The following is a 13,332-nucleotide window of genomic DNA, read 5'->3' as shown; positions in this document are numbered from 1 at the left end:
CAATGATACTCCTTGATACCCCATTTTTAAACTGCTCAATTCAGAAATATCAACACTTTTTTTTTTTGAGACGGAGTCTCGCTCTGTTGCCCAGGCTGGAGCGCAGTGGCACGATCTCGGCACACTGCAACCTCTGCCTCCCGGGTTCAAGTGATTCTCCTGTCTCAGCCTCCCAAGTAGCAGGGACAACAGGCACTCGCCACCACGCCCAGCTAATTTTTGTATTTTTTAGTAGAGACGAGGTTTCACCACATTGGCCAGGCTGGTCTCCAGCTCTTGACCTTGTGATACCCCCGCCTTGGCTTCCCAAAGTGCTGGGATTACAGGCGTGAGCCACCGTGCTGGCCAACACTTTTTTTTTTTTTTTTAAAGAGACAAAGTCTTGCTCTGTCACCTAGCCTGGCGTGGAGTGGTGCAATCGTAGTTCACTGCAGTCTTGGGCTCCTCAGTAGCTGGGACTACAGGCATGTGCCACTATACCCAGATAATTTCTGTATTTTATTTTATAGAGATGAAGTCTTGCTATGCTGTCCAGGTTGGTCTTGAACTCCTGGCCTCAAACAATCCTCCTGCCTTGGCCTCTCAAAGTGCTGGGATTACAGACGTGAGCCAGTGTGCTAGCCTCAACATTGTTCAATGGCAATTACCAAATATATTTCTTACACATTTTTTTCTCTAAATATAGAAAGATAGCTTATAAGATTTTAATGCATGTGTGTATATACATGGAGAAGGAGATTTTATTACCTACTTAACAAATAAACACAAGGAGAAAAACGCTGGTTTCAGACATTTTCAAACAAAGACAATTAGAACAGTTTATGTTCAGCTATGGATAAGATCTCACAGTAGGCCAGGTGTGGTGGCTCACACCTGTAATCCCAGCACTTTGGGAGGCCGAGGCGGGTGGATCACGAGGTCAGGAGATCGAGACCATCCTGGCTAACACGGTGAAACCCCGTCTCTACTAAAAATACAAAAAAATTAGCTGGGTGTGGTGGTGGGCGCCTGTAGTCCCAGCTACTTGGGAGGCTGAAGCAGGAGAATGGCGTGAACCCAGAAGGCGGAACTTGCAGTGAGCCGAGATCGCGCCACTGTACTCCAGCCTGGGTGACACAGCGAGATTCCGTCTCAAAAAAAAAAAAAAGATCTCACAGTATAGTACAGACTAAAATCTTTTGTCTGCAAAGTAATCTGATTTTTACTTTATAGTTTGCTTTTATGTTAAAAAAAAAAAGTAGATAACATTAAAAATGATCATCTTTACAGGGGAGATAAAAATTTGTCCTATGAAGTGAACACGTCTAATAATAAGCCTTTTGAATCCTAAACTTTGTAGGCAATAAGAAATATATATTTGAGTATGCCTGGCATTTATATATCATGAAATATACACTGAATTAACATAAACACTGAGGAAAAAATTATATATTTAGAATATTTAAAGGTTACAAAAGTATTACTAAAAAATCACTTTTGTGATAGACATGACCTATGTGTTTCTCTAAGATCAAAATATAAATTCATACTTCGTAATCTGGTCCTCCAAAGTGGGATTTTTTCTTAAGTTCTGTCATTGCATTTTTATATGCTTCCTCTGTTCTTCTTTTCTTCTCAGTTTCCTATTAAAAAGAAGTGAAAAATTTGTAATTTGAGGCAGGCATTTTAATTACAACGAAGTCTTTTAGGTGGAATTCCTCTACATTTCACTGAAATTTTACAATTTGACACAAAAAAATTCCACTCCTGTGAAAAATAAGAGTATTATCCTGCCCAAGAAAACACTTTTCTCTAGGCTATAAATTACTTACAACCTACTATTTATGTATGTATGTATGTATTTTTTGAGACGGAGTCTTGCTCTGTGACCCAGGCTGGAGTGAAATGGCGTGGTCTCGGCTCACTGCAACCTCCGCCTCCTGGGTTCAAGCAATTCTCCTGCCTCAGCCTCCCAAGTAGCTGGGACTACAGGCGTGTGCCATCATACCCTGCTAATTTTGGTATTTTTAATAGAGATGGGGTTTCACTACGTTTGCCAGGCTTTTCTTGAACTCCTGACCTCGTGATCCACCCTCCTCAGCCTCCCAAAATGCTGGGATTACAGGTGTGAGCCACTGCACCTGGCCACAACCTACGATTTAAATCACCACTAAAATCACCTTAAAAGTAGGTTATGTGTTTAAATGGCTAAGTAACTGCATGTATACTTAAACAAAAAAGACAAGAAAAAAAACCCCAGGTAAATTAGCACCTGAAAAATACCTACTATACATTCTTATACTTCCCCTTCCCACTAACTCCAGTTAAGAGATACATTTATTTTGGTATGAAGAAAAACAGCAAGTAATACCAGAAAAGAACTCAGTAGGTGGGATCAATGAATGCTAAAAAGATATTCTAAGGAAGAAAACCTTCTTATACTTTCTCACTGCTGCTTAAGACTGTATTTTAGCATTGAAAAAGACTTCAGTTATCTACTTTAACAGTCTCCTTTTAATGATAGGGCCTATAGCTCTAAAAGGTTAAAAGACCCAGGGTCAACACTTAAAATGTTGGTCCCATATAAAACTTATTTCCACAACAATGGGGTTCGCTGGGTCAAAACTGATACTGGAGTCCAGTATGTTTGTAAATAATCTAATGCTTTTATTTCCTCATTTCAAATAGTCATACATGGCTTTTTTCTTTTCTTTTTTTTAACTTGTCCAAATTCCATTTTCTAAAAGACTTATTTGCTTGGTCCCCCTATTGGGTAATCTAAGCACGACACTTCTGAAAGCGAAAGGGAATGTTAGTAATAATTTTGCTGAATTAAGAACTGCCTTGGTCAAACCAGGATTCATGGTCACTCTGGCTATAGGAAATGTAAACAGCTCTTCCTATTTCCCCTTATTCTCAAAAAAAACACTACTCTGAAGAGTATGATCATCAAAAATTATAAGAGAACAGATTATGCTTGTGATCTAAAGTAGGCTAATGAAAGCCACATGAATTTACTGTCACATGTTAGTTCACCATGGGGATACAGTCTGAGAAATGTGTCACTGACGACTTAATTTTTGTATAAACATCATACAGTGTACTTATATAAACCTAGATGGTATAGCCTACTACACATCTAGGCTATAAACATTTACAGCATATGACTGCACTGAATACTGTAGGTAATTTTAACATGATGGTAAGTATTTGTGAAGCTAAACATAGAAAAGGCACAGGAAAAATACGATATAAAGGATAAAAAACAGTATATTTGTACAGGGCACTTATGAATGGAGCTTGCAGGATTTGAAGTTCCTCAGGATGAGTCAGTGAGTGAGTAGTGAATGAATGTGAAGGCATAGGACATTACTGCACACCACTGTAAACTTTTAAACACTGCATACTTAGCCTACACTAAATTTATTTAAAAATGTCCTTTCTTCAATAATAACCTTAGCTTACTGTAACTTTTACTTTATAAACTTTTTAATTTTTTAAACTTTTTGAGTCTTTTGTAATAAGATAGCTTAAAACATAAACATATTGTACAGTGGCACAAAAATATTTTCTTTCTTTACACTGTATTCTACATTTTTCTATTTTTTAAAAAATTTATTTTTTTTTTTTAACTTTTTAAACTTTTTTGTTATAAACTAAGAGACAACACACACATTAGCCTAGGCCTACACAGGGTCAGGATCATCAAGATGTCACTAGGCAAAAGGAATTATTCAGCTCCATTATCATGTTATGGGATCACAGTTGTATATGTGGTCCATCACTGATGGAAATGTCGTTATGCAGTATATCACTGTACTTAATGGCTAAAGTCTAAACTGAACTCATACAAAGCAAACTACTTCTAAATACCACATCAGCATTAAAGACAGTGGAAATCAATGAATCGATGGGTTCATTAGACCCAAAGATTTCATTAATTGATTTTTGTGTACTAAAGAGAAAATGAGACTACAGATCCACCAGAATGACTAAGCCAGGTACAGTGGCATGTGCCTGTAGTCCTGGTCATTCAGTAGGCTGAGGCAGGAGGATCACCTGAGCCCTGGAGTTCAAGGCTATAGTATGCTAATGGCTGTGCCTGTGAATAGTCATTGCACTTCAGCCTGGACAACATAGTGAGACCCTGTCTCTCAAAAAAAGGCTGTCCCTAAAATCAAACAACACCAACACCTACACACACACACACAGACACACACACACACAATACCAAGTACAGTCAAGAGTGAACAACATCAACAACACCCACACACCCACACATCCCTAACAATACCAAGTGCTGTCAAGAATTAAAAGTAATTGGAATCCTCACCCATTGCTGGTAGAAATATTAATCACTTTGGAAAATCATCAATATCCACTACAGTTGAGCATATACCCCTATGAATCAATAAGTCTACTCCAAGGTATGAGAAATATACCTAAAGATATGCCCCAAGAACTCTCATAGAAGTTTTATTCATGATAGCCAAAAGATGAAAAAAAAACCTAAATGTCCACCAACAGGAAAACAGATAAGCAAATTGAAGTCATACAATAAAAAGTTATACAATAAAATACTGTATAGCAATAAAAAAGAATAAACTATTATTAAATATAACAACATGAATGAATCTCACAGTCAATGCTGAAGGAAAGAGAAGGCCTGACTCAAAAGTATATTGTATGATTCAATTTGTATGTTGTTCCAGAACAGGCAAAACTAATCTATAATGACATAGGTTAAAATCATATGATCACCTCTTGGGGTGGTGGTATGATATGGAATAAGAAGGAGCATGAAGGAACCTTCTAGGGTGCTAGAAAAGTCATATATCTTGATCTGACTATGGTTAAGGCGTGTATACAAGCATTAAAAAAAATCAAGTAGTATACTTAAGATTGGTATACTTCACTGTATGTATGTTATATATTAATTTTAAATGAATAAAACAAAAATGCACAGCACAGCAATAATATTAAAGACTTACAGGAAAGTAAAAATGTATGTAAAATTACACACCTGTGAATCTAATAATGTAAGCAAATGTATCTTCAATGAACAGGTTATCTCTTATTAACATTGTTAACCATAATTGCCTAATTTTAGAATTTTTGGTCTTCCTGGACATGACTGGCTTACAATTAAGTACACTTCTTCTACAGTAGAAAGGATTCTTATTGTTATAGGTAACCAATAAAAATCATCACTACAAAATAGTATTTTCAATTAGCTGAAAGAATCCTGGAACTGACATTATAAATCTACATAAAAGTATAATATAGACAATTCTACTATTAAATAGCTGTTATTATCACCTATTTAATTGCTCTCATTAGATTTTAAGCCCCTTGAGAGACTATTTCCTGCTCATCACTGTTTTCCCATTCCTAGCTTAGAGTCAAGCACACAGCAGGCACGCACCTGAATGAAACAATTTCAGTGAAACCATATTGTTATAATTGTACTTTCTTTCTCAATTCTAAGAATTACCTGAAAGACATATTTGTTGATAAACAACTTTCTCTATTCAAGAACTTTCTAGTCTTTAGTGTGTATATATACACACACACACACACTCTACATACAAAAGATTAGAAAGTTCTTGAATAGAGTTGCTTACCAATAAATACACACATACCCTGCATATATTATGTATATATATATGAACACACACATACTGTGTGTACACACATGTGCAAATACACACACACTTACATTCCATGTAAAATGTAACTGGGATCCAGTTATTTCAACCTTGAGAAAAAATTACAGTGGAAAAGGTTAATAAAATTTGACATCAGATAGATCTGTAAGAAGACTATAAAACACAGTAGTGTCCAGATTGTAACCAATACTGCCATCTTTTCTGGCTGTCCTTTCGTGGAGAGTGTTGCATGGAGAAGCAACAAAAGTGGTTTTTTCCCGCAGATCTTTGGTTTGCTCTGCTCATTGCTACCCAATAAAGAAAGAGAACTGGTAAGATTAACAATGCTGAAAGCAATCAAAAATCTATCTCCCCTTTTCAACATGGCAAATGAACTTCAATGCTAAAATAATCAGGAAGTGGTGTTATATAATGTGCAAAGGTTTAAAAAAAATTATTTTAGGCAATGTGGTTAGAGTATATGACCAAAGAATATGATCCCTTAGTGAAGGAAAAAGAGACTAAAGAGAGAGAAAGTTGCCAAAAAGTTGGAAATAAGCTAGTCTGGACAAGCTGAATGATACTCTTGAATCATTAGTCTAATGTATTTAGGGAGTTGTCCTTTTTTCAATACATTTTTTTTTTATGAACAGGGACTCTTCTAATAGTTCAATTTGATCCACACTGAGTACAGAGTTGAAATCTTTGAAGATAATAATAGTTTGGCTCCAGCATGATAATAAATTTTCTATACCTTAAAAGGATGTTTTCATTACCTATTTTAAAAGAAGACATATTCCTAATCAAAATGGCTTACTCTCACCTGCACTTGTGCATTCTGAACAGCTCTCTTTTCTTCTAAAACATGGGAACCTTCCTAAACACATAGTGCTAACATTGCTTTCCTTAGTGTCCTGCTCAAATTCAAAGGCCTTCAAACTTTGCAAGCAATATAACTCAGAATGAATATGATTCTGGCTGATGTCTAATCTGGTATCCAGAGCTGATATATTAGAATAGAGAAAAATGCCTCTAACTCTGTTACTTTTCACCTTTTGACAAGCCTCTGGGCTTCAATTCCTTCTTCTATAAAATGATGGCATTGGACTAGAACTTTAAGGTATGTTTCAATTCTAACATTTTACTATTTTTCTAAAGCTGAATTATAAATAGAAGTTTCCTTACTTAACAAATCCATTGAGCCATACTTCACACTAGAAACTAAAGAGTCATACTGTAATATTATCAGTGCTGCAGTTTAAACAAAGGTGGGAAAATGTGAACATAGGGCAAATGCTCAAACAACATAACGTATGTTAAATGATATCACTGACCATGGAAAAAATACATGAGTATTACTGTAATAAGTAAATGTTTAACTTTGTAAATTGGCATATAAGTTAGGTCACATGCCTTAAATGCAGTTTCATACATCATACACTTAAAGGTGGGTAATGTTAAATGGCTCAACACTTCTATTCCAAAGCATTACTAACATCATCACAAAAACTTTTCTATTAAATCTTTCAAGGAAGCATACTGTATAGTAACCAAACAAGTAACTGGTGAATCTTGTTAGGCAAATGAGTTTAAGATGCCCATAAAGCTTCAGAGTAGCAGTATCATCTGCTATTTCTATCAATCCAAGATTCTTCCCTAAGTTAGCTTGTTTTAAATATTCAAACAATACATAAAACTTAAAATGTGATTATTTTTAAAAGGAAAAAAACCTAGTCTTACCTTATCCAGTCTCTTCTGCCAGCTGTCCTCACGTTTAACCATTAGTTCAATACAATGAGAAAGTGTTGCAAGGATTCCAGCAGTAGTTGCTTTAAAAGTTATCGCTTCCCCTTTAAAGTCTATACCATTAATTCCTTTTGGTGTCACATGTGGAAATACTGAAAATGAAAGTTATTCACTGAAAATATCTCTAATGAGGAAATAATTCATCACAATTTAAGATTAGAAAATGTTTAGAAAATTAGCAAGTCAGAGCAGGTTTTGGGATTTTAATTTTCCTCCTGTAGGCCAACATTTAAAAATCTCCTATCCAAGCTCTACGAGCAAAGAAGCTTCATGGCAGCATATGTACTTTCAAGTCCTTTTTTTCTAGATTCTGTTTCCTGAAATTTATTTGCTGTGCTGCACCCAATTAATCAAATGGTAGGAGGAGCAACACTTCAACAATAACATTCTGACAGCTTAGAGTAGGACCTAATTATGGCAAGAACTACCTTATTATTTTGAAAAGCCTAGAATTTAAAAAATATCTGAAGATAAGCTAAAGAATCTAATAAAATAATACACAATTTAAAAATAAACATACAAATGTAAATCCGGGACCAATGCACTTAAACTCAATGCCTTTTATGTTTCAATTTTATCATTTTAATTCATGGTTAGCTTTTGAATTAAACAAAAAATCTTAAAACTCAAAGATGCAAACAAGAAAGCATAATATTCTATAGTCAAGAAATCATTCTAGTAGAATTCTTATAAATGAAATAATGACAGTTTTGACTTTAAAAACTATTAGAGATATGACAGTGAAGGTATAACCCATCAAAGAACAAATTGTGAAACTTAATCAAAATGTAAAATTTCTGCTCTTGAATACACTGTTAAGAGGATAAAGAGATAAGCCACAAACTGGGAGAAAATCTTGTGTGGCATATATTTAATAAAGACTTCCACCCAGAATATATGAAGTAACCTCAAAGCTCATTAATAATAAACACCGGCTGGGCGCGATGGCTCACGCCTGTAATCCCAGCACTTTGGGAGGCCAAGGCGGGCAGATCACCTGAAGCTGGGAGTTCGAGACCAGCCTGACAAATGTGGAGAAACCCCGTCTCCACTAAAAATACAAAATTAGCTGGGTGTGGTGGTGTATGCCTGTAATCCCAGCTACTCAGGAGGCTGAAGCAGGACAATCACTTGAAACCGGGAGGTGGAGGTTGCAGTGAGCCGAGATCACCCCACTGCACTCCAGCCTGGGCAACAAGAGGGAAACTCCGTCTCAAAATAATAATAATAATAATAATAATAATAATAATAATAATAATAACAACAATAATAATAACCAACCCCAACATGAGCAAAAAATGTGAACACACACTTCACCAAAGAGCAGATACAAATGGCAAATAAAAACATGAAAAGGTGCTTAATATCACTAGTTAGTATGGAAATGCAAATTAAAACCACAATGACATATCCCTACACACCTATCAGAATGACTGAAATTTGAAGACTGACCATATTAAGTGTTGGTAGGGATGTGGAGGAACTGGAACTCTCATATGTGGCTGGTAAAAAACAGTTTGGCAGTTTCTTTAAAAATTAAACACACACACACACCTGCCATATGATTAGAACATTCTACTCCTAGGTATTTACCCAAAATAAATACAATAAATTTCCATGAAAAGAATTGTATATGAATGCTCATAGCAGTTTTATTTATAATAGTCAAAACTGTAACTGACCCAAATGTCCACCAATGAATGACTAGATACACAAACTATGGTATACCTATACAATAAAATACTACTGAGCTTTGAGAAGAACTGAACTACTGATATATGCAATAATGATGAATCTCAAACTAAGAAAAAAGCCAGGCAAAAAAAGAATACATACTGTATGAGTCCATTTATATTAAATTATAGAGGCCGGGCGCGGTGGCTCACGCTTGTAATCTCAGCACTTTGGGAGGCCGAGGTGGGCGGATCACGAGGTCAGGAGATCGAGACCATGGTGAAACCCCGTCTCTACTAAAAATACAAAAAATTAGCCAGGCGTGGTGGCGGGCGCCTGTAGTCCCAGCTACTCGGAGAGGCTGAGGCAGGAGAATAGCGTGAACCCGGGAGGCGGAGCTTGCAGTGAGCCGAGATTGCACCACTGCACTCCAGCCTGGGTGACAGAGCAAGACTCCATCTCAAAAAAAAAAAATAAATAAAAAAATAAATTATAGAAAATGCAAACTAATCTATAGTGACAGAAAATAGATCAATGGCTATTTGGGAATGGGGGAGAGAGGAATGACAAAGGGGATGGAGAAAACTTTTGAAGGTGATATAAATGTTAACTATCTTGATTGTGTTGATAGTTTCATGAAAATATCCAAATTTATCAAATTATACACTTTAAATGGTATGTCAATTATATCTCAATAAAGCTTTTTTAAAGCTTATATTTTCTTAATAAGAATAGACACATACATCAACTCAACAGAACTGAGAGTCCAGAAATAAACCCTCGCATTTACAGTCTATCAGTTTTTCACAAAGGTGCCAAGACAAGGGAAAAAAATTGTCTTTTCAGCAAATGATGCTGGGACAGCTGGACATCCATATGTAAAAGTTACCATTATTACATAATGTCAGAATGTGATTTTTACCTGGATGCCTTGGAAGATATTTTCTCTTGGATTCCAGCAGTTCTATTGCTTTTTTAAAAATTACTCAATCAGGTAATTATTTTTTGTGAGTTGTTATATAACTTCTGAAAGTATATTTTATCCAGCTGAGGGGAAAAACATATTACTTACACTTTTCTTTATTGCCGTTGGTACTATGCAAGAAGTCACCATCAGAACGTGTTGTAGGAAAGTCATCTTCATCATCTTCTACCACTAAATAAAATATATTTAAGGAAGTTAGGATGAAAAGAAATTAATGTCTATTCTTATGTTCAACTGAGTCATTTTACTCTGTATTCTGATTCTGTGAGTACGAAGTCTTACTCATCTTTGTATTTTCACTGGTAATCAAGGTATGCTCAATAAATATCTACCTATCAAGGAACTTTTAAAGAACAAAACCTTAATCTCTCTCTCTCCCCTCAACCCCCTCCATAGTGAGACTGTGGAGAAGGGTATGATACAATTATTTCTTTTTTAAAGCTCCCCGAGATGATTACAATATCAGCCATCTATTTATTTTTGCCACCAAAATATGTGGAATGTCTTTAGATACATTATTTTTAAACCATATTCACTCTCATTTGTGTAAGGGAAGGTTACTGAGCTATGAATTATTTCACCCTGTAGTCTTCCTATCTCTTGCTCCCTTCCATGGGGCAATTTCCACTCTGTAAGAGGACCAGAAGGGCTGAACAGGACTATAAAAGGTACCTTCCATGCAGAAGACACCTTAGCTTGCCTCTGAGAGTTATTCTTTTTTTTTTTTTTTTGTAGATGGAGTCTCACTCTGTCACCCAGGCTGGAGTGCAATGGCACGGTCTTGGCTCACTGCAACCTCTGCCTTCCAGGTTCAAGCAATTCTCCCACCTCAGCCTCCCAAGTAGCTGGGACTACAGGTGCGTGCCACCACAGCCAGCTAATATTTTTGTATTTTTAGTAGAGAAGGGGTTTCACTATGTTGGCCAGGCTGGTCTCAAACTTCTGACCTCATGATCCGCCCACCTCAGCCTCCCCAATGTGCTGGGATTACAGGCGTGAGTGACCACACCCAGCCGAGAGTTCTTAAATATACTATTTCTGACGTGCAGGGAAAATATAATGACTTGCAGATATGATATCAACTTTTTTTTTTTTTTTTTGAGATTGCTGTGTTGCCCAGGCTTGAGTGCAGTGGTGCGATCTCGGCTCACTGCAAGCTCCGCCTCCCGGGTTCACACCATTCTCCTGCCTCAGCCTCCCGAATAGCTGGGACTACAGGCGCCTGCCACCATGCCTGGCTAATTTTTTGTATTTTTAGTAGAGACAGGGTTTGACCATGTTAGCCAGGATGGTCTCGATCTCCTGACCATGATATCAATTTTCATTCATCCCAGGGTATATCTGTATCCAGGCATCCCTTTTAATTCTCTAATTCCAGAAAAAAACAGAATCTCTCTTGTTCTACTTTAACATACCTCTTTCTTCTATGTGCTATCCCTATTTCTACTACCTCACATACTTTAATTCTCTGTACTACGCATTCCACTCATAATGCAAATTCCTGCATCTTAGCTCCCAACACTATTTGCTGCTTTTACCAAGCTTTTTGTGGCTTCTTCTTCTTCTTCTTGTTTGTGAGACAGGGCCTGGCTCTGTTGCCCAGGCTGGAGTGCAGTGGCACAATCTCAGCTCACTGCAACCTCCACCTCCCAGGCTCAAGGAATTCCACTCAGCCCCTTGAGCAGCTGGGAACACAGGTGCACACCACCAGCCCAGCTAATTTTTGTAGAGAGGAGATTTTGCCATGTTGTCCAGACCGGTTTCGAACTCCTGAGCTCAAGCAATCTGCCCACCTCTGCCTCTCAAAATGCTCGGATTACAGGTGTAAGCCACTGCACCCAGCCTACATGGCTCCTTTATCTTTTGAGGAACTCCCTTTATAAAGAAGGAATCTACATTTTAAACTAATGTCTTACTTGCTGCCTGTATCTTTTGACATCAGGAGCACCGTGGCTCTATAAGGAACATCTCATCTATCTTAGCTGTCTTTTTTTATGGATGCAGAGCCCAGTTCGATACCTTATTTCCCTCCTTTGATTAAATGGTAGGAATCACCATGGAAAATCTTCCGTACTGCCATTTTCTTACTACTGGACTATTTCATTTTTTACTAATCACTTGAAAATGTTGCCAATCATCTATAACAACTTTTACAAATCATAAACTCTTATCTATTAATACCTTGTATTCATTTCTACCTGGCTGTGATCTCAATATTCAATTCTTTTTCTTTTCCACTTCCATCATTCCTACAGACTTCAATATGAGCATACCTTGATTACCAGTGAAAATACAAAGATGAGTAAGATCTCATATGCTCAATAAATATGCTGTGGAATATCTTTAGATACATTATTTTTACACCATATTCAGATAAAAAACCACGCTGACCATCAGTTGAAGTTATAATACAACTATTCCTAAATTAGTCCCCTGGCATAATCCCATAAAGATAACCTTCTTCAAGTACCTTTTGAGATCCTTACTTCCTGGGGCCTTTTCAAATTTCCCTACTTTTTTTGCATCATATCAATGAAAAGTTAAAGCAGTTTGTTACTCACTCTTCAATTCTACCTTCATGCATTCTTTTCTACAGAAGCAGCAGATAATTTCGTTTGCTCTAGATTTGACCTATTCTCACAATTTAAAGGACTTGTTTTCTTGGAAAACTCAAAAGCCTTCTATACAGTATTTGTTTTCCCCTTTCTGCTGTGCTTTCCTTCTGCCTTCAGAACGCTTGTTTATAATGCTAGCTCATACTTCTACTAGAGACGGTATTCACATATCAAGGAACTTTTGATTATCTACCTATCAAGGAACTTTTAAAGAACAAAACCTTAATCTCTCTCTCTCTCCTCAACCCCTGAATATTCTGGTTTAGTGAGACTATGGTGAAGGGTATGATACAATTTTTTTTTTTTTAAAGCTCCCCGAGATGATTACAGTATCAGCCAGACATCTGTTTATTTTTGCCACCCAAATATTTCTCAGCCACCACCACATTAAATCTTCCTCTCAAACTACCCCTTTACCATAACCCTCCACCTCCAAAACAGACACAGAATAGTTTTTTCAGGCTGGGCGTGGTGGCTCATGCCTGTAATCCCAGCACTTTGGGAGGCCTAGGTGGGAGGATCACTTGAGGTCAGGAGTTTGAGACCAGTCTGGGAAACAGCAAGATCTCATCTCTACAAAACAGCCCAGGAGTTCGAGGCTGCAGTGAGCTATGAGTGCACCACT

The 13,332-nt window shown here is 37.0% G+C and overlaps 1 protein-coding gene across 2 annotated transcripts in view; it reads right to left on the bottom strand.

The window, feature by feature from the left end:
* CERT1 (ceramide transporter 1) overlaps positions 1–13,332 on the bottom strand; it is a 140,988-nt gene that overhangs the window by 35,470 nt on the left and 92,186 nt on the right. For both annotated transcript variants that reach the window (XM_055253146.2, XM_063623149.1), the window contains exons 7-9: positions 10,180–10,263; positions 7,368–7,525; positions 1,530–1,622 (exon numbers count right to left, since the gene is read on the bottom strand). In XM_055253146.2, coding sequence (XP_055109121.2) covers positions 1,530–1,622; positions 7,368–7,525; positions 10,180–10,263 — 335 coding nt within the window. The remainder of the gene's footprint in view (positions 1–1,529; positions 1,623–7,367; positions 7,526–10,179; positions 10,264–13,332) is intronic.

Source organism: Symphalangus syndactylus, chromosome 18, assembly GCF_028878055.3.
Source record: "Symphalangus syndactylus isolate Jambi chromosome 18, NHGRI_mSymSyn1-v2.1_pri, whole genome shotgun sequence".
Lineage (NCBI taxonomy): Eukaryota > Metazoa > Chordata > Mammalia > Primates > Hylobatidae > Symphalangus > Symphalangus syndactylus.
The sequence above is the reverse complement of the archived record's forward strand: the minus strand, read 5'-3'. Positions and strand labels throughout refer to the sequence as shown.